Source organism: Idiotropiscis lumnitzeri, chromosome 10, assembly GCF_059441095.1.
Source record: "Idiotropiscis lumnitzeri isolate Australia: NSW breed Sydney's pygmy pipehorse chromosome 10, RoL_Ilum_1.0, whole genome shotgun sequence".
Taxonomy (NCBI): domain Eukaryota; kingdom Metazoa; phylum Chordata; class Actinopteri; order Syngnathiformes; family Syngnathidae; genus Idiotropiscis; species Idiotropiscis lumnitzeri.
This window is the reverse complement of record NC_142400.1, coordinates 12,640,444-12,662,110: the sequence shown is the minus strand read 5'-3', so window position 1 is coordinate 12,662,110 and position 21,667 is coordinate 12,640,444. Positions and strand designations below refer to the sequence as shown.

The window sequence follows — 21,667 nt, the reverse complement described above, 5'->3', positions numbered from 1 at the left end:
ATTCCATAAACCAGGGGTCACCAACATAGTAGTTTGTGGCGTGGCGCAAGGATTCTTTTGTCTATGGGGGTGAAGGGCGCTCAACCGATACGTGGAGGGGGTGGGAAAAAAATAATTTTAAAACTTCACTTATACTTGCGAGGTTCTCTCGTTTTTTAAAATAAAAGTACAAGACTCACTAGTAGTGCGCAGGAGACAGGTGTATTCAAGATAAGGTATGAATGTGCCCAACGTTAGAGATTTGGATCAATCGTGGTAATTTATTATGTATTCGTACCCCTTAAATCAGTGCGATTTAAACCCAGCACCTCTGCAGTGAGAGGCAGATAAACTGTTGGCCAGCAGGCTGTCGTTTTTGTTTTATTGCATCAAAATGAAAAAATGTAAGTCACGGTTTTCCTTTTTTGTGTCTGTTTTGATTTTGGAAAGGTAGACACAATGGGAAACTGGTTGGAAAATTGGCCTCACAGTTCAGATGTTATGGGCTCGACCCCGAGATCTGTCCTTCCTGAGTGACGTTTGCATGTTCTCCCCATGCCTCCGTGGGTTTTCTCCGGGCACTCTGGTTTCTACCCGCATTCCAAAAATATGCATGGTAGATTAATTGAACTCTCTAAATTATCCCTAGGTGTGACTGTGAGTGTCAATGTTTGTTCGTCTTTGTGTGCCCTGTAATTGGATGGCAACCAGGTCAGGGTGCAGCAACTGCACCAAGGTGGCTGGTATAGGCTCTAGCACGCCTGTGACCCTTGTGGGGATAAGTGGTTCGGATAAATATATATATATATATATATATATAATCATTTAACAGATCTCATTGTCAAAAGAGCTATTTATTTATAGATTTTGACTTTACCAAATATAATTGTTTTTCAACTCTCATCTACCATTACCTGGTCTGTCAGGGTTCATATATATATATATATATATATATACGTGTGTGTGTGTGTGTGTAAAATATAGTATATTTACAAAAAAATGAATTGATTTACACTATTAGACATCAAAAAGAGCGCTAGTGCAGTATTTGCATTTTCTTTTTCTTTATTAGCACAGTGTTTAACTTTACACTCGTACGACAGTTAATGTTGAATGTTAAAATGATTATGCTGGAGACGGTTTGACCTGGGATTACCTCGATTCTCCTGTTGGTGATGCATAAGTATAGAACATACGGTATAAAAAAATTGTGTTAATTGTTTTGCACTCAATTTAACACACACACACACACATTCACTCTCTCTTTCTGCATGTTAATCCTCACAAATCCAAGAGAGTTTCTCAGTACAGGGCATGTCATTCCATCCCCGCCCTGAATGTGACAGCTCCACACAGTCCTCTGCACCGACATCATCGTTTGGCTCCCCTTTTTGCCAAAATCCTTCGAAGTCCAATTTGTCCCCATTCACCCAATGCCACTTGCCCTCATGCTCCAAATCAGACAGACCAATCCACACTCTGTCGTAGTATACAGAGATAAAATCCTGCTCCTCTTTAGTGGTGACAATGACCAGGTCACCTCCTCGGTCTTGACAGTCTCTTCTACTCGATCTCCAAGACTTCGTTTCACCTTTCTCAGAGATGTAGTAGCATTTATCCTTGAATTTAACCCATAATGTTGGGCAAAGTTTTTCTAAAAGAAAGCACAAACATTTGACTATTTTAATGCGACGTGCTCACACACAATTAATGCATTCATAGTAACCATATAGTTTATGAGATCCAATCAAAATTGCTTCATTTAAATTACAAACAGACACTTGTTGTGAAATAGCTCTTATTTGCGTTTCAATAGATGGTGAAGCTAAAGGTATCAGCTTAGTTCTTCGTGTAATTTTCATCTTGCCCATTTAAATGTGCTTAGCAGGAATCCCAAACCAGGAAAGGTTTGCTTTCATCATCAGGTTTCAACTTGTCTTTTTTTTTTTGTAGGCAGTACATACCTGTTCTGTTCAGATTTAACTCATGAGCCTCCTCCTTTAAGCCGTCTCGACTTGACTCCACTTTGCTGAATCGGCTCCGCAGCACCTCCAGCTGTTCGGTCAGGTTGCTGGAAACCGACCTCAGTTGGTCTCGTTCAATTGTGAGGGTGTCCCGCTCTGTTTGGAGGGTATCTTTCTCATTTTTGAGGGTATCTCGCTCACGTTTGAGAGCTTCTTGATCCTTTTGGAGCATGTCTTTCTCATTGTTAAGGGTGTGTCGCTCATTTTTGAGAGCTTCTTGCTCTTTTTGGAGAGTGCTTTTCTCATACTTGAGTGTGTCACGCTCACTTTTGAGAACTTCTTGCCCAACTTGAAGGCCGTCTCGCTCATTTTGGAGGGTCTCTTTCTCTTTCTTGAGGGTGTCGCGCTCACGTTTCAGGTTTTCTTCCTCATTTTTGAGGGCTCCTTGCTCAACCTGGAGGGTGTCTCGCTCATTTTTGAGGACCTCATGCTCATTTTGAAGGCTGTCAAGCTTAGTCCTGAAGGTTCCTTGTTCAATTTTGAGGGCGTCGCGTTCACTGTGGAGGGCGTTTCGTTCCTTCTCGAGAATGTCTCGCTGGTTCTGAAGGGTGTCTCGCTCATTTTGAAGGCGGTCTCGCTCCCCTTCGATCGTGCCCTTCTCTTTATTCAGAGAACATATCTTGGTCTCTAACTGGTTATTACTTTCTAACAAGGTGTTGTATTTGCCTTGCAACTGGAAGTATTTTGAAGTCAGATTATGACCGTTAGTGACACCAGTGGGCAGTTGTTCAGAGTCTTTCGGAAGGCTCGAACCGATGTCTGTAACACAATCAACACATTCGTAATCGTTAAAAGAACCACGGACGTATGAGGTCCTTAAGTGTTGATGAGCGTACAGCCAACACAATAAGCACAACATTGTTCCGACTTGTAATCATGTCAAGGCATGCACTCACATTGTCCCACCATGGCTATGATAGTAACCAGCAGGAGAAGATAGAGCAGCCCCAGACACGCAGCAACAGCTTCAATCCACCATAAAGAGTCCAAAATAACAAAATACAGATAAGTAGTGTTAATTGATAGTGTTTGCTTAATTTTCTTAAAGATATTCTTACCTGTTTTGGTAATTCTCCTTCCATATTCTGATTTAGACTCCATTAATTCCCAACCATCGCCTGTAATCAACCCTGATTTGCTGTTAAATGTCACTGACATATCTAATTTGTATTGACACCCATCAAGTGTTGCAATAAAAACACTTCTCGCTAAGGCTCAGGCATCTGCTGAATCAGGAAAAAAAACTAAACCAAAACAAGGAATAGCCACGCCTTTTGATGGATTTAAAGGAACCGTCTGGAAAAGAAAGTTGGGACATGTCATAAAAGTATGAAGTGGGTATTTTTTTTTTTTTTTTTTTAAATATAACACAAATCCAAAAATAAACTCTCATCTGTGTATCATCTATAACCCATCTGTACCTTTATAAAGAATGAGCAACTTGTAAAACTTGTAAAAGTTTGGGTCATTTTGGGTGTGTCTTTCATCATCAGTTGAAGGCGGTCCGAATCGTTTAGACCATTGGACAGTCAGCAAACTTCATATTTCCTCCCTGCAATAACAGGAAGTCACCAAACTGTGCATGGGCAAAATTGTTAATGTGTATGACATTGCAGTTCTTGCTCAACTTTTTAACACCTCACCGTCAAAATAGTCTTTTGGATCGAAATTTGCACATGCATGTCAAGGTTACTGACATTGTGGGGCAACATGGCGCAGGTGGTAGTGGGGTCATCTTCCAACCGGAATGTTTTGGGTTTGATCTTCAACGATTGTGACCATGTCAAAGTGTCCTTGAACAAAGGATCTTTCCTGAACCTCCAATTGCACCTGATGCTGTGTCTTCAGTAGATAAAATAGGAACACAGTGTACAAAGCGCTTTGAGTTGAAAAGTGAGATCAACGTGAAAGGCCATTTAACCATTTGCCAGTCAAAACGTAGGTTAAAAATATTTGGTTAAAAAACAAAGCAAACTTCTGTTTGTAATCCTTGGGTTGTGCAAGCTGACTAGGTCATAGTTGGCCTCACTAATCTACGGATGCACATTTGGCAATCAAATCTGAGATTCCTCAATATCGTCATACTTGGATTTAGATGAATTTTGCAGACAAATTTAGACCCAGCATCAAACGCAAATTGTTTTACCCGTTCATTACAAACGCGAATAGTTTTAACGGAAATAACTTGGATAGAAAACAAATGTTGACTTATGATGCAATGTTAATGGTGAACAACAATTCCATTTTTGTGGTCTCGTGAAAAGTGATGATTTTGGAGGTACACAGTAAATTTCATAGGGTATATTTAACTCTAAAAAGACTATATTAGGTCCCAGTTTTTTATTAATGTACTTATAGTCTTACATTATTCTGTATATGTTACAGTGCAAGCCAAGTATACTTAAGCATACTTCTGTGAAATAGTATTAAAAAAGTACACATAAAGTATTCCGCCTCTGTTTCAGTAAAAAAAGTCTCTCACAATATACTTGACTAAACTACTTTTTGCTAAGGACAATGTGTCAGTGGAGCACCGAATCTGTCTGCGCCTCGATTAAATACCCCAAAATCGCATTAGACCACGTGGGCTGCAAAATAAACCACCTTTTAGGAGGTCTATCTACTTTGTGTTTCCAAATTGTCCAACACGCTGAACTGGACCATTGCCGCCGCAAGAAAATAAAGGTGGGCCCAATTTTTTACGCCAAGCGCAGAGTACTTTTTGTCCCCAAATTAGCATGTGCTTCGGTGGCGAGGCTGTTTTGTGCGCCGGCACACCCCGCGTGGTGCAATACAGCCCCAAACACGCTAGACTTGACTTGCGCTGGCACCAAAATGAAGTTGGGCTCATTCTGCACACGGGCGCCAGCCTACCAAAATAGGGCCCTCTCGCTCAAAGTCCAGACACACACATTCAAACTGCCTAAAGCTGCAATTTGTTGGTCATTTGTGGATGAATTGCCGCCACAGTGTGAGGTAAAAGTGTCCACGAATCGGGTGACAGAGGTCATCCAGTTAAACTCAAACAGATTTTAATTGTCTGTAGAAAAACAAAAATACAAACTTTCAGCATAAAGGTTAAATCCAACATGTTCTGAAATGAAACTTAAAATGGACACATGAACATCTGTTCAGTGACTCAAGCCGCTGTAAGGAGCCCCTCTCCTCCCCCTCCTCCTCCAACTTCTCTTATTCTGCTTTTTGGAAACTCACAGATGAAAAACATTGCCGTATCACACTCCACATGGTTCCAAGTCCCTGTGTTGAGCATCTCCACACAACTCGCATTGTGGCTGGATAAAGTGAGCTCCTCATCTTGACTCCATGCAGTAAAGTCCTTGAGTGGGTTGGAATCTGCAACCCGGGAACTGTTTCCTCCATTATCCTAACAAATAAATCGGAAAAACACATTGATGAGTGGCTTCTCATACAGGGAATTCCAAATTTACACAGGATATTTGTTTTTTTCTGCTCTACAACATTAGCCTTCTGGTGAGGCATGTTTAAGCACTCACTGGATTTACTGAAACCAAAACAAGCGTTGACAAATATTAAAACTTTTTGATTCAAAGCAGTGACTGTATTATAAGCATGTACTTACTCGAAGTGTGTCTGTGCTTTTAGGCTGCACTCCGATGTAAACCCTCGTGAGTCCAGACTGACTGACATAATCAGCCATGAGGCGGTTACTCTCCATATTGTTCGGCATGGCCAGGATGCCACCTCTCAGCTTGCAGTTCATTGAGGCCTCCTTGAACCGTTTGGCCTCCTTCACCAGCAGATAGTAGTGCTCGTCACTTTCGGTCAGGCCCAACATGACTGCAAGAGAGAGACGAGTACATTTACAATCCGTTCTCGAATGATAAGTGTCTCAGGTAATGATGTTGAAAGCGATACATTTTGACAAACTCACTATTCTTGACAAACTTGACCGTGTTCCTCAGCTTGCCCAAATTGACATCCATCTGTCCGACCACCCTCCTGTACCTTCCACAGTCACATGTAGTGCCTAAGTGATCACACACACACAAGATCTTTTGTAGGAGCAGAATCATCTTCTATTGCTGAAGCTTTTACTACAACACAGTTAAAACTACCACTCTAATAATTGGTGACAGTGAGTGCAGGACTAGTCATCTGGTGTGCGGGGCAAATACTGGTGGGCTGGCATTTTTTGCGGCCCATGCGGTACTATTAATTTTTTTCCCTCCGTTTTACCCCAAGAGACTGACCCAATATTGAACAGGCGCAGCCCATGAACCCATTTCCAATAAAGACCAAGCCAGATCAGTGGAAGAGCTACATGCTAGGTATCTTCACAGCTTCCCAAGCAACAGACAGCAGTGAACCCTTGAGCCAAAAGCAGCCACCTTTAAGCTGAGCAGGTTTCGTACGTCTCATACCACAGTAGATGCGAAATGCCCTTGTCTAGCTGGGCCACGTTGACCACTCGGCCATCCTGGCTGTAAGCTTGCAAATGTTTGAGATACAAGTATGCTATAAGCAAAGCAACGGCAAATAAAATGGAATTATATAGTAAATTAAGCACAGCTAAATCTTGTTTTTTACTATGACTTGACAATGCTTGTTTTATGAGTGTCTTGAGCAAGGCACGCGTGCATTTTTTTTTCATGAACCTCTGACTTTGAATGGTATGGCAAACAATGACTTTTCCGTTAAAGAGCACGTGTGCATGTGCAGGCCAGTCAAAGGCAAAATGCCAGCACTGTTTTATTTTTTTGCACCTGGTGACGGTGTAATTTCATTGGATGGATGTCATGAGGTTATAAAGCCTTACCTGCTTTCCCCTTCAAACCCGTGGGCCCATCCAAGCCTGCATTTCCTTTATCCCCTACACAGAAATACAGCACAATTAGGGCCAAGTGCAAGTTTAGCATGTGGTGTGGGTAAATAAAAATGCACACACAAACATGCCCAGAAATATAAACTGCATACAATATATTTCATGTATCTATTTTAAATAATTGAAATTAATACAAATTTGCATGACAGTCAGTTGATGACAACACATTATTTTGGAATTTTTAAAAAAATATTAGCGATTTTTTTTGTTGTTGTTGTAATAACACAATATCACCAACAGATGGTGATATCACACAGATGTGAAAAAAAAAGGATTTCTCTAATGAAGTCAACAGTATTTATATGTATTTATATATATTTATATGATCTCATATAGAGTTCAGTCCATGCAAAACTATATTACTATAAATATATATATATATATATTTATATATATATATATATATATATATATATATGTACTAGGTGATTATTGGACACATATGAGTACGTCAGTGATTCCAATCCAGGATGCCGTGGCACCAGAGTGAGCCACGAAAGAGCATTAGGAGTTTTGCAGGAAATTCTTCAATTGCACTTAATTTGATAATTGACGGATGCATGTATGAAAATTATTCCATATAATTACAAATATAGATGAACAGCATCTATGTCATACATATAGTTTTCTTCCATTGGATGGCAGAAGGTACAATAAACTGATTGTCATTCATACAGTAGTAGCCTTATCTTCCTGCAAGTATATCAGTTTTGCATTCAATTAAACCAGCCCGGATTTAACAAGGAGTCAACTTGAAAACAAAGATTATTCATATTTTAGTGTTCATACTTTTTGCGTCAAACATTTGTTTGGTGGTGTGCCATGAAATTTTTCTCATTTAAAACAAGTGGGTTTTTTTTCACACTGCACTTGGTTTTTGCGGCATTCACCACAGGGCAGGGATAACAGCGGCCCTGTGCAAACATGTCCATATTTGACACTGGATGCGAAAGTAACTAAAGTGGTAGTAGTGACAACGGCAAGGCCTAATTACTTATAATGAAGATGAGGGAGAGACATATATACATATATATATATATATATTTGCATATATAAAAAATACATAATCATTTACCAGATCTCATGGATTTATGAAATTGTTTGTTTAACTAATTACATTGTTTGGTTGAATAACATTGTCAAAAGAGCTATTTATTTGTAGATTTTGACTTTACCAAATATAATTGTTTTTCTCCTCTCATCTGCCATGACCTGGTCAAAATCAAACGTGAACCTTGAGGACAAGAAAATTGTCCACTGCTGCTTTTGATACTTAGTGAGCTGAAGTTTCACAGGTTTGCTGATAACAGACAGGATGGCGGTTTAAATTCCGCTTTGGGGAGTCCACTGGTGTTTATCTGACAAGCAACACTGCTCCTGAAAATGAATGCTATTGTTCCAATTGTAATGAGTTGTGACCACATTGATTGCCGGTTACAGAGCCACTTTTACTGTAAGCATATTAAACCTAATGATTCTGGAGAAAAGTGATTGCTCACAAACGCAGGGCAAGAGTAGCCCTCATTAAAACAAACTCAACCACCCAGGGTTAAACACAACAGCATGACATCTTTTATCAGGTAATCATTTCTGCTAATCCCAGAAATAGATTAAAGGGCAACAGAATGCAAAACATGAATGTATTGTGTATTTTTATGATTTGTTGTGAAGCGAAAGGAAACTCCATAAATAAATAAAGTGGCCACGACATTAGGGACGCCCACATTTTTGTTGTTGTTTTTTTATTGCATGATGTACAGTTCTACACCACTACAATCTATATCCATCCATTCATATTCTATACCAGAAGAGAGGGTGAGGTGGAGCCTCTCACGGATGACTTTGGGTGAGTGGCCAAGTACACATAAAAGGGTGAAATAAAATCCTAAAGAAACCCAAAAGAATCCAAAATCAGAAAAAAATATTGAAAAGTAAAAAAAATCTGCAAATATTCCAATCCGTGGATGTGAATATGCTGCGACTCTAGTTTTAAGTTGTAATATCACCAATCACCACTAGATGGCCGGCATGTCGTCATTGTGCTTTCATTGGGTCTACAAATCCAGTATACCTAATATTTATTTGCGTATTTTTAACAATATGCGGGATGAATGTATTCCAATAATAAACATTGTGAGTGAGTTTGGCTTTGTGAAAAAAAAAGTTAAAACAATATTTTTACTTCTCAGATACCTTGAAGAAGTAACTATATCTGAAATTATTAAACACCGGTACTCCAAATGAAAATAGATTATAGCTATTTTGATGCAATAAATCAGTACTGCGCTAGTGTGCAAGAGTGCAAAGTCGTACCTTGGGCTCCAATGGGTCCCATCTTTCCGATGTGACCAACGTCGCCCTTAAATCCCACCTCTCCCGATACTCCTGGCAATACAGAAAAGAAAGGGATTAGACAAGTGGAGATATTTTGGCAAACTTTTGACATCTTTAACACATGTTGCAAAGAAAAGATGGTACACAACATATTTAGTTTTTTTACATATGTTCTTGGTGGCAAAAAAAAAAAAAAACATCCCTTATTTGTCCTTGCCCTTCATTATCATGAGATTTTTGCGAGTGCTCAAAACTTTTATTGCATGAGCGATAAGGATGCAACAAAAAACAGTTTGAATCCAAAAATTGATTTAGTTTTTAGTTTGTTTGTTTTTGTTGTTTTTTTTAAAGTTGCTTTTCACATATTTGTGTCCTAAAGGTGCACAATTTGGTGCAGTTCCAAATTGAGTTTGTTAGTTCCGCCTGCTTTTTAACGTAATATTTATATTTTTGTCCATTGTCATTACTTCTCTTTTTTTTAATAGCTTGGTTAGGTTTAATTAGCAGATGTAGAAAATAGATGTAATTAATGAAATGGAGTATGTAATTATCAATGTCAATATAAAAACACCCCAAAAACTATTTGAGTCAAACTGGATTATCCTCTGCAAGGGAAATGTCTTTTTTTTCGAAACAAAACCCACAGATTCAGACTACTTCATACTAAGTGTGTGTGTGTGTGTAAAGTAGAGCCAAACCATGGCCTTCTGCTGTGATTATTTCCTCAGGAAACTATTCCACTGGAAATTAATGAGATTTGAAATAGAAAGTGACACATTGGAGAGGGCTGTTGCCCTAAGAGAGAAGTGGCACACAAGCACGTTCACAAGTTTATTTGCTTTTCGATGAAGTGTAAAGTGTGTTTGTGTGGTCTACTGAAAATACAGTCCAAAATATCTGTCAATATTAAATACAAGAAATATAATATGTGCATATAAAATAATTTACTAATTAATACAGTATCTTTCTAATTACACATTATAATTAAGCATGTGACAAGAAATTGCAAATGTTCTGTACTGCTTATAGAAATTGCACGTGTTGCTTTGTCTTCCCTGCGTTTAGAGTTGATGAATGTTGTTTTCCGTGTGCTTACACTAGCCAGTTAAACCGTTCATCCATCTTTCAGATAACAATTGTTCCTATCACTGCTGTTGCTTTTTATAATGGCCAAACCCTCCAACTGGCTTAACGTCTGGACTCCCCATGCAGCTGCTGGAGGATAAAGAGGTGGAAGGCCTCGTTTTTCATTTTGAAGTCACATTTGAAACCACCGAGAGACAGTGAAGCACAATCACAAATATGCTGAAGAGTCTTTTCAAACTCTGATCAAAATCCCAAGATTGCTCATCCAGTTATCCTGCGCTGAGCCACATTTTTCATTTGTCAACAAACCACCACAATAACAATTCACAGCTCAAATTAGACTTGAAAGTAAAAGAGGGGTGGTGGGGTAGTTGAGTCCATGTTGACATTAATAAACCAAGAGCAACGCATTGTTTTTATTTCCAGGGCCTTAGCTGTCCTTCAGACCCTCTTAACATTCCAAAATTAAGCCACGTTTTCCTGTAAAATCTCCTAAATTAAAAAGGGGAATTTATGCGTCATGTGTTGAGCTCTTGACATACTGCAGCTAAGATTTTGGAGGCTGTGATTGTGCTACAGTAAGTAAGTGTACCCAGAAACCAAGTAGGCTCTGAAGTCATTCCAAGTTGAACAATGTTTACATTTCCTACTTACATTTACAAGATTACTCAATGAAGATGTGTGGAGAGTAACAACTTGACAATCATCGTGCGTGTGTTTGTATTCAGATCTTACTATGCTGCCACTAACCACATTCCGTGCACATGCCCAATCCAATAGAAACGAAGAAAAAGGCAGAATTAAAAACATTTTTATTCACGTGAAATGCTCTATCGTTTACTATATAAGGGAAATAACATTTGACATATTGTTGATTGAATACCTCTGTGACAGTGTCAATGAAAACTTAACCATAGCATTTTTTGTTAATTTCAAGATGCCTGATTCACTAAATATTTCCCCTCAAATTGGGTTATATGTCACAATTTTTTAGGACTTTTTATCAAGTAAGTATGAAACATATTTATAGTCATTGCGTGCTATACATAAATGTCATAGTGTCTTATTTATTGCACTGGTTTGCACATGAAATATAACAATGTTGTTAATTATGTTCCTGGCATTATGTAGAGCAAGAGTAGATTTAAGGCTGATGCATCGGAATGTAATGATTAATTAAAAATCTATTCAAAATCAATTTCAATCACTTAAAATATGCATTGATGTAAAAAAATTAAAATGAACATATCAACGAAAGGATTTGTAATGATAACAGGCAACTCTATTGTACACTTATTTATTTTCATGTTTAGTTCTGGCACTAACATAACACCGACAAGATAACATGTAGTTAAACTGTCCAAATTATTTGTTCATTTTCATTTTTTTAAGGATAAAATGCAGAGAGTAAAATAAAAACATTTTGGTTAGACAATATGTTATTTATTTTGAAAAAAAAAATAAAATAATCGAATTGAAATCGAACATTGAAAATCACAAATCGAATCAAATCAGGTGCTGAGTGAATTGTTACATTCCTACTTATGCATCATTTTTCAAGGTCAATTAAGGCCTTAACATTGGAAAACCAAATTTAAGGCCTGTAAGACTTTCCATACACACGGTCTGTAAAAGGATGAAGAGGACCTAGCAATTTTTCAACATTTTAAAGTAGCAACCGACACATACGATAAGTTCGACAACAACTGTAACTATGGGAATCACCCAATGCTATGACAGGGTTGTGGAGTTTTACACCCACCCATTTCACATGCCCCTGTCATTTAGAAAGTTATCCTTGCTGTCCTGCTCAACCTCACAGAGGAAAGTTAAGTTCCATTTGTACCAAATGTTTACACATGAAATGCGCTCGTGTTATATAAAATTGTGGCTGCATTTTCTTCATTAAACAGAATGTACAAAGAAATAGCTGTACAGATAGATTTGGGCTTTTGAACAAGGAAAGTAATCCAGGTGGTGTTACCTGGATGTCCTGGTGGTCCGTTCTTCCCCATTCTGCCCTCATCTCCTTCGTATCCAATCTCACCTTGGTCTCCTGCATAGACGGGAAGAGGGTAAAAGAAGCACAATATTTCATCAAAACCTTTTGGATTATATATGATACTCTATATGAAAATGGCATCGATGTCACACATTATTGAGAACTCAACTGAATCCCAAATTGAGGGACGTGATTGTGTGCTAGTTTTAATGTAAGGTTAATCATCTGTGGATGTGTTTTGAGACTTTGTATGGTTAAAAAAAGGGGAAAAAAAGAAAAGAAAACAGACCAGTGCTTGTTTTTTTTTTGTTTTTTTTAAAGCAAAGGTTCCATTGAACTAATAATTATGACATCATTTCGGGGAGTTAAAAACAAAAATGAGGTGTACAAGAGAGGTTTTGGCTACGTGGGATGTCTGATGAACTTGCCAAGGACACTTTGTAACCTAGGTGCTGGGCAAAGGCAGGAAAGCAACAAACATCTTTGAACTGGGGCATATTACCGTACTTCTGAAAGCCTTATTGGCTTCATTAGTTGAAAATTGTTTTCTGTTCGCCGAAATGAAAAATGATTTCATGCTCCGTAATTACTTCATGCTCAGTTTCACTTCGATGGTAATTGGTGTGGCTATTTATTTCCTACTGATATACTCTAGTTTAGCATCAAGGATTTTGAATTTAGGACCCAAGATGAAAGACGCACGATGGCGACGGAAAAGGAAGTTCTTTGGAGAGTTTTAAAGCAGGGGTGGGCAAACTTTTTGATTGGCGGGCCACAATGGGTTCTAAAATTCGAGAGAGTGGCCGAATCAGGAGTAGATGGATGTAGTGTTTTGGTAACCTCAACTCATTGGAGAAAAAAAATACATTTAATTTTAAATGAAAGTGAACAAAGGCATCACAACAAGATATATGTGTTTGACACACCAAAGTATTTAGAAAATAAAACAATAAGGTTTATTCATTTAATTTTTTTCAAGTTCGGCGGGCCGGATTAAAACGTCTAACGGGCCACATGTGGCCCCCGGGCCGTAGTTTGCCCATACCTGTTTAAACGTATTGCTGGAATTATAAGTGTAGGCCTGTTACAGTACGTTAGCATTATTAGTGTTTCCTATTTCAAGTTGCATATCTAGTTCACAAAATTAAAAACAAATCAACAGACCACCTCACCAAATTCTAATGTGCAGGATGATTTCATGAATGTTGTAAACGTTTTATCAGAAAATGTCAAATGTACTTGCGTTCCATCACACACACATCTTTTAAAAAACAGGATAACGATGCATAAAATAAATGTAAAGAAATATATAAAAGTATGACTTAATATGAATCCTGAAAAAGAAGCACAGAGAAAGAAATGTGACAACGCGTGACTGCAGCGTGCTTCACAAAACCTGAACAACACATCAGATCGCCCCTAGAATACACAAACATGGGCAAGGTCATTGTCATATGATGAATTCTGCAGTCATTTTCATCTGAGAGTCTTGTCCAAATAATCGGTTCAGTTTATGGCAGCTGTCTAAATACACACCGTTTCAATGGGACTTTCTCAATGGCACCACACACACAAACAGGTCTTAACGTCCTCACTCACGCTCTCCACGTCATCTCACATTACGTTAGTGTCCTCTTGGCACAAAAGTGGGGGGAAAAAAAAATCCTGCTTAACTTTGCCCGGTGTGTGTTTTATTGGCTCGGTCTGAAATCAGCGGTGGAATAAGCTACTGGATGTTGTAAAATGGAAAGGCATTCCCTCCCCAAAAATCTGTGGGGTAGCAGTCAGCTTGCTGTTAAACGACAGGATATTACATGCTGCGTACCTTTATCAACAACTCAATAAAGCCCTCCAAAATTATTCTTGGTGTTTCCTTAGAATTTTCCATTCCGTCCTACTTTTGACCACATACTGACATTAACCACAGAACCAAATTACAAGCCAACCTGTTTAATAGCACGTAGAAAAAAAAGGCAAACATTAACAACACACTGTACATGTGGTAGTGTTTACCTTTAGCTCCAGGTATGAGGAAGTTGCTGCAGACTTGAGGAGATGCGGAAACATAGGAGAACGTCGCTACAACACAACATAAGAATAACCCAGTTGTATGTCTCGCCATCATGTACCATGGGTAAATTATTGAGAATTCTACGTGCTAATGTGTGCCTACTGAGCGATGAGCCGGCGTAGCAGTGTAATGAGCAGATATCTTTAAGTCAGAAAACATTATCTCACGCAAGACACACATATGCACGCACACACTTTTGTTTACATGGGTTTATCAGCTCCTTGTCAAACAACACTTCCCAGAGTCTGCATTCCTCTGTGGTTTAAATCACAGTACTAATGAACATGAATCTTATCCAGCATTATAAGCTACTGTAACACTTTTGTTAGCCATATGACATCAATATACTAAAACAGGGGGTCACCCAGAGGCACCAGGTGGACCCCAAGGATCTTATGAGTAGCCTGCAGGTTCTAAAAATAGCTCACTACCTATTTTCTAGGTATGTTGCGCATGTGATCACTTGAAGATATAAACACTGGCAGAGATTTATATAAGCAAAGTGTTTTTTTATATATTTTTTTTTAACTACTATGAAATGGGAACTTGAAGATCACTTTGCAACATGATCATTTGTGTCCATGTGTGACGAACCAATCCCAAATACCGGCGCTGTGCCGTGGCCCTAGATGGTTATTTTAAAAAATATAATGAAGATAAAGAAGAGAATAAAGCATGAAATGAATTGTTTTCTACAATGATTCAGAGGCTTTGATGAACGCTGTTGTCATATTTTTGAGTGAGATACAATGACATTCACTACACATAAACTCAGAATCTGTCTGCCTGCACCTAGATCGAACACAACAAAATCACATCGCACCACCTGAACCACAACTTAGACCTGCTTTAAGCTGATCAAATTTCTAGTCTATTCTCTGCTTCCAAATTGTCAGGTGTGCTTGAGGCCTGTAAAAGAAAACGCCCTCCGTTCTCCAACACGCCCAGCCTGGTGCAGTACATTCTGCCAAATTCCCAAACACGCTAAACGAAGCTCGCACCAGTACACAAATCAAGATGTTTCAGACAGTTTCAACGCCCCAGTGCTCATGTGCTGTCTTTGAAAATAAAGCCCTAAAAGGGAAAACCTCTTCTAAGGCCAAACTGTAATGCCCCTGTCAGACCGTGGTGGATTCTTCCCTTGGTGGTGACTTTGGAAAAGCATGTATGAAGAAACAACAGAAAACAGACCAGTATGCAGAAGAGATGCATTTGTAAACATGCTCCACCGTTGACAAGAGGATGAAAACGGGACAGACGAGCAGTTGAGTCTTTTTGTAGTATCTTGCTCAATGTTCACCCATGGCCATGAGGACAAGATAGAGAAAGGATGCGTGTAAATCATGTGGGTGGCATTAAAACATTTAATCGCTGTTGACAACAGCCCAAAAAACAAAGGGGAAGACGATACAGTATGTCTGCAGTTGTCCTTGGATTTTCAGAATGAAAGTGATGAAAAAAAAAATCTGGATCTGCTCTAAAATTGAATTTCTTTTTTGGCCCACGCCACGCCCCTCCACATAGTTTAGTGGAAATTGGTTCCACATTTTTTTAGCTGTGTGTTTGCCATCGACTGCACTGATATTGAAACCAACCCAAGGATGACTTGGGCTTCTGTTGTTCTTTTCATATCACTCTGAATATCACCAGATCAAAACGCTTTTTTTGAGCCTCGAACCGATGCCGATGAATACCACATAGACACAAAACTTACCCGTGAACAAACTCTGGTTTCTAAGTTTGCGACCATGCCATGATTAGAGGAGTTGGTGGGATAGAAGAAGGAAAACGGGGAGAGAGATAAAAAGAGAGCTAATCTGAAAAAAAGAAAAAAAAGCCTGATTACAGAAGAAGGCAGAGACAGTGAAGTTAGGGAAGATACTGTGCCTAGTGCAACATGTTTTTGGCTCTGAGCATTACAAGGAGCACCCATGAGCGGTTGTCGGAGGTACAAGAGTTTGACAATATCAAAAGAGTATTAGTCAGAATGAAAACAAATTCATCAGAGTCAATTGCTTCGTTTGGGATTGGTCTGGAAGTCATGACTTTGAAACAACAATTTCAACTGGAGCTTATTGTTTCAGAGGCTTTGCTATGCTTGGCATTTGTTAGCGTTATTTGTATTTGCAGGCACACGAGAAAAATAAAAAAGATGGGCCAGATTCACACAGATCTGTTGGGAAATGCCAAACAACTCGTGTTTGCAGTCATCAAGCGACCTGATTAAACTCGTGAAAGGAAATGATCCAAGCTTGTAACAATGAGGGAGTCAGTCATTCATCACTTCTTCATCCTGATAGTCGGGTTTGTATCTTTTGCTCTTGCACTGACAATAGCAAGAAAACAAGTCAGGCTTCATGCTTGTGATATCACTGATAGAGCAAGACCAAAGTTTCTTTTGGCATTGGGTCATGTTTGTTCAAAACTTCGAAGACTTCAGGATATAGTTTCTGCTGAGGAATTTATGGATTTCAAAATCTGTGTATTTTGGTTCAGCAGCACTTTTATGGATCTGGCTTTTAGTGCTGCTGACAATAGCTGGCTGGTTGGGGAGACGTGCTGTGAAGAACAAGCAAAGCCAACAACATGCTTTTGGAAGAACAACATCATGCTTATAAACTGTTACAAGGAAGAGGCCATGTTGTTTAACCCTTTAACAGCCGATGTTTCATGCGTCATACTGTCTGACCACAAAGAAACATCGGAATTTCCTCACAGGAACAACACAAATGCTTTGCTATCAAACTGACGTCTTTTCAATGGAAAATGGTCTAATGGTCTTTCGCTTGCATCGCACGTTTCCACCTACAAGGCACTCAAAGCACTTCACTCTAACTTCTCATTCACCGACTGATGACGCAGCAGGAGGAGAAACTGGGGATTCAGTATTTTGCTAAAGGACCCTTTGAAATGGTCACAAGGGTTGAGGATCGAACCCTCAACCTCTGGGTTGAGAGACGGCCACAGAGAATAAATCTCCTTTTAATTGATTCAGCAGAAGAATTTTCCCAGATTTTTAGGTTTTGTCTGCATCCTCCTTCATTCCAAAAATATCCAAGTTGGCTTAATTGTAGACTCGATATCAGGGGTGGGCAAACGTTTTGATTGGCAGGCCACAATGGGTTGTAAAATTTGACAGAGGGGCCGGGTCAGGAGCAGATGAATGGAGTGTTTTGGTAACCTCACCTCATCTGAGAATAAAAATACATTTAATTTTAAATGAAAATGAACAAAAGCATTACAACAATATATACGTCTTTGAAAAAACCCCACAGTATTTAGAAAATAAAACATTAACAAGGTTTATGCATTTAATTTTTTTCAAGTTCATTGAGGCGGATTAAAACGTTTAATGGGCCGCATGTGGACCCCGGGCCGTAGTTTGCACACGCCTGCGCTATATTGTCCACTGATTTTCAATGTGAGCGTGAATGATTGTTTGTTTATATGTGCCCTGTAGTGACCTTGTCCAGAGTGTACCCTGCCTCTTTCCCTAAATCAGCTAAGATAGGGTCCCGCTTACCCAAGACTCGAATGAGGATAAATTGTATCGAAAAGAGCTGGATGGATTAATCGATCATTTGAGATACTACATTTAGGTCGGATCTCAACAACTCAATTTGCATGCAGCTTGGTGTATTAAGCCCATTTTGTCATGATTTGTATTTGTTATTTTTGGTTTAGTATTTGGTTTCATGTTTTGGCCTTGTTCATGTGTCTTGTCTCGTCTTGTCTATTGTGTCCACCTGTGCTCGTTTACCCAAGCCCTAGTGTTAACCAATCCGGTCCTTCCAACCCTCCATGTCTTGTCCAGGTGCTCCTCGTTGTCTCGTCAATTTGTGTGTATTTAGTTCCCTGGTTGCTTTCAGTTCTTGTTGGTTCATTGTCATTTTCACTGTCGCTTGTCCCTGTTGCCTGTTCCTGTCGCCTGTCCTGATCATTAGTTTCCTGTCGTTGTCTAGTTTTTCCAAGTTCCCTGTTTGCCTTAGTTTTCTGTTAATTAAATGCCCTTTAAGTTACCCCTGCCTTGCTTCCTTGCGTTTGGGTCCTCACCTTCCTCAACCCTGACACATTTCCTGCCAAGCTGCAAGCATGTTCAAAGAAAAACTCTTTGCAACTATTAAATCTCTTGGCGAACATTTGGAAAACGTCTTTGCAACCATTTGTGGCCTTAAACGAACCCTGAGGAAATATCAACATTCGCTACCTTCACAAACACTTGCACAGTTTTGACACTTAGTGGCTAACGGGCTATAAAATTAGTATGGCCTGTCCCAAGACTGGATAAAAAATGGTTGGGTGACGTCAGGAAGGGCATCTGGCATAAACAAATGATGCTCGTAACTCACTGTGGCAACCCCTGATGAGGCAAAGTGAAAAACAAAAACTTTGAGAGGACACAGTCACTTTGTTTTGTAGGCTACACGTTTGTATGTGTGCGTCAGGACACTCGTATTTCAGCATTTTGGCGTGGGCTTTTGCTGCATTCCTGCTTGATGAGCACAACCTACACAAATGTACTTTACAAGCAATCTGGAGCTAATTGATCACATGTGCTTCATGTTGCTTTTGCTAATTAGGTGTGTGATTTAAGAGATTGAGAGGTGACCGTCATGGTCAACGCCACAAAAACCACTTATCTTTTATAGAGAAGACGTATGTCAGTCAATCAAATCAATCAAGGCGAGAGAGTGTTATTTACAGAGTACATTTCATTCGCAAGGCAACGCAACATGCTTCATGTGCCACTTTAACGTCCCGGCTCACATTTCTAATGTGTCTTTCCGTGCCTTTGTTTACAAAAGCCTTGTCGTCGGAGGTTTGCAACACATGGCACAACCGTGATAATGACGAGCCGCAGTCTGATCTTAGTTTATGGCCAAGATGATTAATGATTAAGTGTCAAAGACGGCTCCTCCATGATGGTCTTTGATGCTATTTCCTTTGTCTAATGACTTCAAGAAACCTGCTCTCAACTGGTTGGGTTATTTCAGCAGATGAGAACAGTCCAGAAAATGGAGCAAAACTTGGAAAGTGAATATATTATGGGCCAAGTTGACAAGTTTTATCCACCCAAATCATTTGGGCGGCACATTAGGTTATTAGTTGGAAGTACAACTTATTTCTAGCTTGTCTGAAAGTCAGCATGTAAAGCAACTGTGATGTAATTTGTATTTGTCAATGATCGAAAGTATGTAAGAGAGTGTAACAACCAACTCAAACTGCATTACAGGCAACTACATTAGGAAGTCCGAGGCTATTATGACGATGAAGACGCTATTCATCTTAATATACAGCATGACAGTAAATCATCCATAGATTTTGAAATTGTTACTTTGATGTAGGATAGGATTCATCTCTGGCTTTTGGCTTGGATTTCAGTTCTGATTTAACATGACACAAGAATGGTGTCGACATGAAAAACATGGAAAGGTTGCGGGAAACGTTTTGTAGTCGTTTCACACGTGTTGTGGAATCTCACATTGCCAAAAATAAATCTGGGGAGACACAATCATTTCCAAGTTTTCATTCCTCACTTGAATTTCCTGAAAATACCGACAATCACTGTGAGGAATTTGAAAACAGGCATCGTTTTGAGCCAAACTAGTGCAGTTCACCCGCAGGAATTGTTGAGCTATGATGATCAAGGCAAGTCAGCATTCATAGCACAATTTCATTTCATTAGGAAACCCACTAACATTTCCGTTTTATCAGCGCCTGTAGCGTATTACTCATGGTGGGACGCTGCATGACCGCTTGGATGCTAGTGAATCAAACGCAGGCACATCTAGTAAAAGCAAATCCATGAATCAAACAACAAATGGGACTATGATATCGAAACTTCAAGTAGATTGTCTGTGAAATTCACAAAATTTCACGGCTCGGGCTTGCATGGCTTGTTCTGGGACTGTTTCAAAAATGTCAATGATTTGACGTGTGATGCCAGAAGCAAATCAGAAATGTACAGAAACATTTGATCTCCAATTTAAAGAGATATGCGATCAAACTGAACGGGAGATCCATCATCATTGCTAGATAATGACATGAAATACTATATAGAAATTCAACATGGAAGAGAAATAGAAGGTTTTTGACTGGCCAAGTCAATCTCACGTCAGCTTGTATTTTAACCGCGTCAAAGAAAAGTGAAAAAAAAGGAAAATCGCAAAAATTTATGAATAGTACGGAAACGTATCACAAAAGACTAATGTAAAAAAAAAAAAATCAAGACATTCTGTAACTCGCGTGTCCGTGGCTGAGCCAAATTGTGTTGCCCGCAAACAAAAGAATTTGTCATTGTAAATTTCAAACTAGCTAAAAAAAAAAAAAAAGAGAAAAAAAAAACAAAGAAGAAAAAACTTGATGCAGTGATTGTAAGCAAAGGATTTGCCACTAATGTCTCTATTTTCTTGCCTTGCAAATTCAGCATGTCCATCCGGACCACCGAATGGCCCATGCCATGATTTCTTTTAAAAAAATATGATAATTATGACAACTAGTTTAATGACATCTGCAATGAGCCCTAAATGCAATATATGATTCCGTTTGCTCAAATACTCTTGGTCACCTAAAATATTGGTGTTAAATTTTTCTTTTTAACTGGTGACACCAAGACTCCGATTTCCATGTCTAAATTGAATATTCATTGGATTTTTTCACAAGCAATTTGAAGCCAAACCGGCTTTCTGAATAGCCTATAACGAGCTTGCGCTGTTGAACATTGGCATTAATGACTAGTTGACAACAGGAGTCTGTCTCCTAAAAGGTAACTTGTCATGATCCACTCTGAGTTGTGTTTTTGTTTTTCTGCCAGTTGGCTCTTTCCTGTATTTTTATCCTGTTTCCCCGGGGCAGAAGTTAAGCAAGACATTGAGCAAGATGACGGGGGCCGCTGAGAGCTTTTGTCGTCAGCTCCCAAAATTAAGCTCTGAGGCCTGACCAGGTAGAGGCTCGTTCGTTCCTTTGTCTTTCGCTCCCATAATAGTTACTGCTCCTAGTTTGAAGAAGAAAAAGAAAGAAGAAAAAAAAGAGAATCACCGTGCTGTAGCGATGGTTAATCAATGTGTGTATCACCTCTGTTAAGAGCAATAAAAGTTCAAACACCTTACACCTAACTGTGTCCGGTCAGTGGTGTAACATACATTAGTAGCACTTTATGTTTACCAGTCTTTTATTTGGGTCCGGCACGGAGGGCGACTGGTTAGCACGATGGTCTCACAGTGCAGAGGTTGTGGGATCGATTCCTTCCTGTGTGGCGTTTGCATGTTCTACCTGTACCGTGGTGAGTTTTCTCAGGGTACTCCGGT

The 21,667-nt window shown here is 39.3% G+C and overlaps 2 protein-coding genes across 2 annotated transcripts; both read right to left on the bottom strand.

The window, feature by feature from the left end:
* Window positions 1–1,026: 1,026 nt before the first annotated feature.
* Window positions 1,027–3,397, bottom strand: LOC148329408 (uncharacterized). Its single transcript, XM_088307746.1, has 4 exons — window positions 3,062–3,397; window positions 2,900–2,968; window positions 1,944–2,762; window positions 1,027–1,633 (listed from the first exon to the last, which is right to left on the bottom strand). The coding sequence occupies exons 1-4, from the start codon at window positions 3,159–3,161 to the stop codon at window positions 1,254–1,256; spliced, it is 1,368 nt and encodes a 455-aa protein (XP_088163872.1). The 5' UTR covers window positions 3,162–3,397; the 3' UTR covers window positions 1,027–1,253.
* A 1,616-nt stretch (window positions 3,398–5,013) lies between these two features.
* Window positions 5,014–14,499, bottom strand: colec10 (collectin sub-family member 10 (C-type lectin)). Its single transcript, XM_088307018.1, has 7 exons — window positions 14,303–14,499; window positions 12,272–12,343; window positions 9,181–9,252; window positions 6,802–6,855; window positions 5,917–6,012; window positions 5,605–5,822; window positions 5,014–5,388 (listed from the first exon to the last, which is right to left on the bottom strand). Exons 1-7 carry the CDS (start codon window positions 14,412–14,414, stop codon window positions 5,143–5,145), a joined length of 870 nt encoding a protein of 289 aa, XP_088163144.1. The 5' UTR covers window positions 14,415–14,499; the 3' UTR covers window positions 5,014–5,142.
* Between the last annotated feature and the right edge of the window lie 7,168 nt (window positions 14,500–21,667).

Excerpts from the sequence above, each read along its gene's own strand:
- LOC148329408 (XM_088307746.1), bottom strand. The coding sequence starts at position 3,161 with ATGTCAGTGACATTTAACAGCAAATCAGGGTTGATTACAGGCGATGGT. Across the intron at positions 2,969-3,061 it reads AAGGAGAATTACCAAAACAG|CTGTTGCTGCGTGTCTGGGG; the intron begins GTAAGAATATCT and ends GGTGGATTGAAG. Across the intron at positions 2,763-2,899 it reads CATAGCCATGGTGGGACAAT|ACATCGGTTCGAGCCTTCCG; the intron begins GTGAGTGCATGC and ends ATTGTGTTACAG.
- colec10 (XM_088307018.1), bottom strand. The coding sequence starts at position 14,414 with ATGATGGCGAGACATACAACTGGGTTATTCTTATGTTGTGTTGTAGCG. Across the intron at positions 12,344-14,302 it reads CCTCATACCTGGAGCTAAAG|GAGACCAAGGTGAGATTGGA; the intron begins GTAAACACTACC and ends CCGTCTATGCAG. Across the intron at positions 6,856-9,180 it reads GGGACCCATTGGAGCCCAAG|GGGATAAAGGAAATGCAGGC; the intron begins GTACGACTTTGC and ends ATTTCTGTGTAG.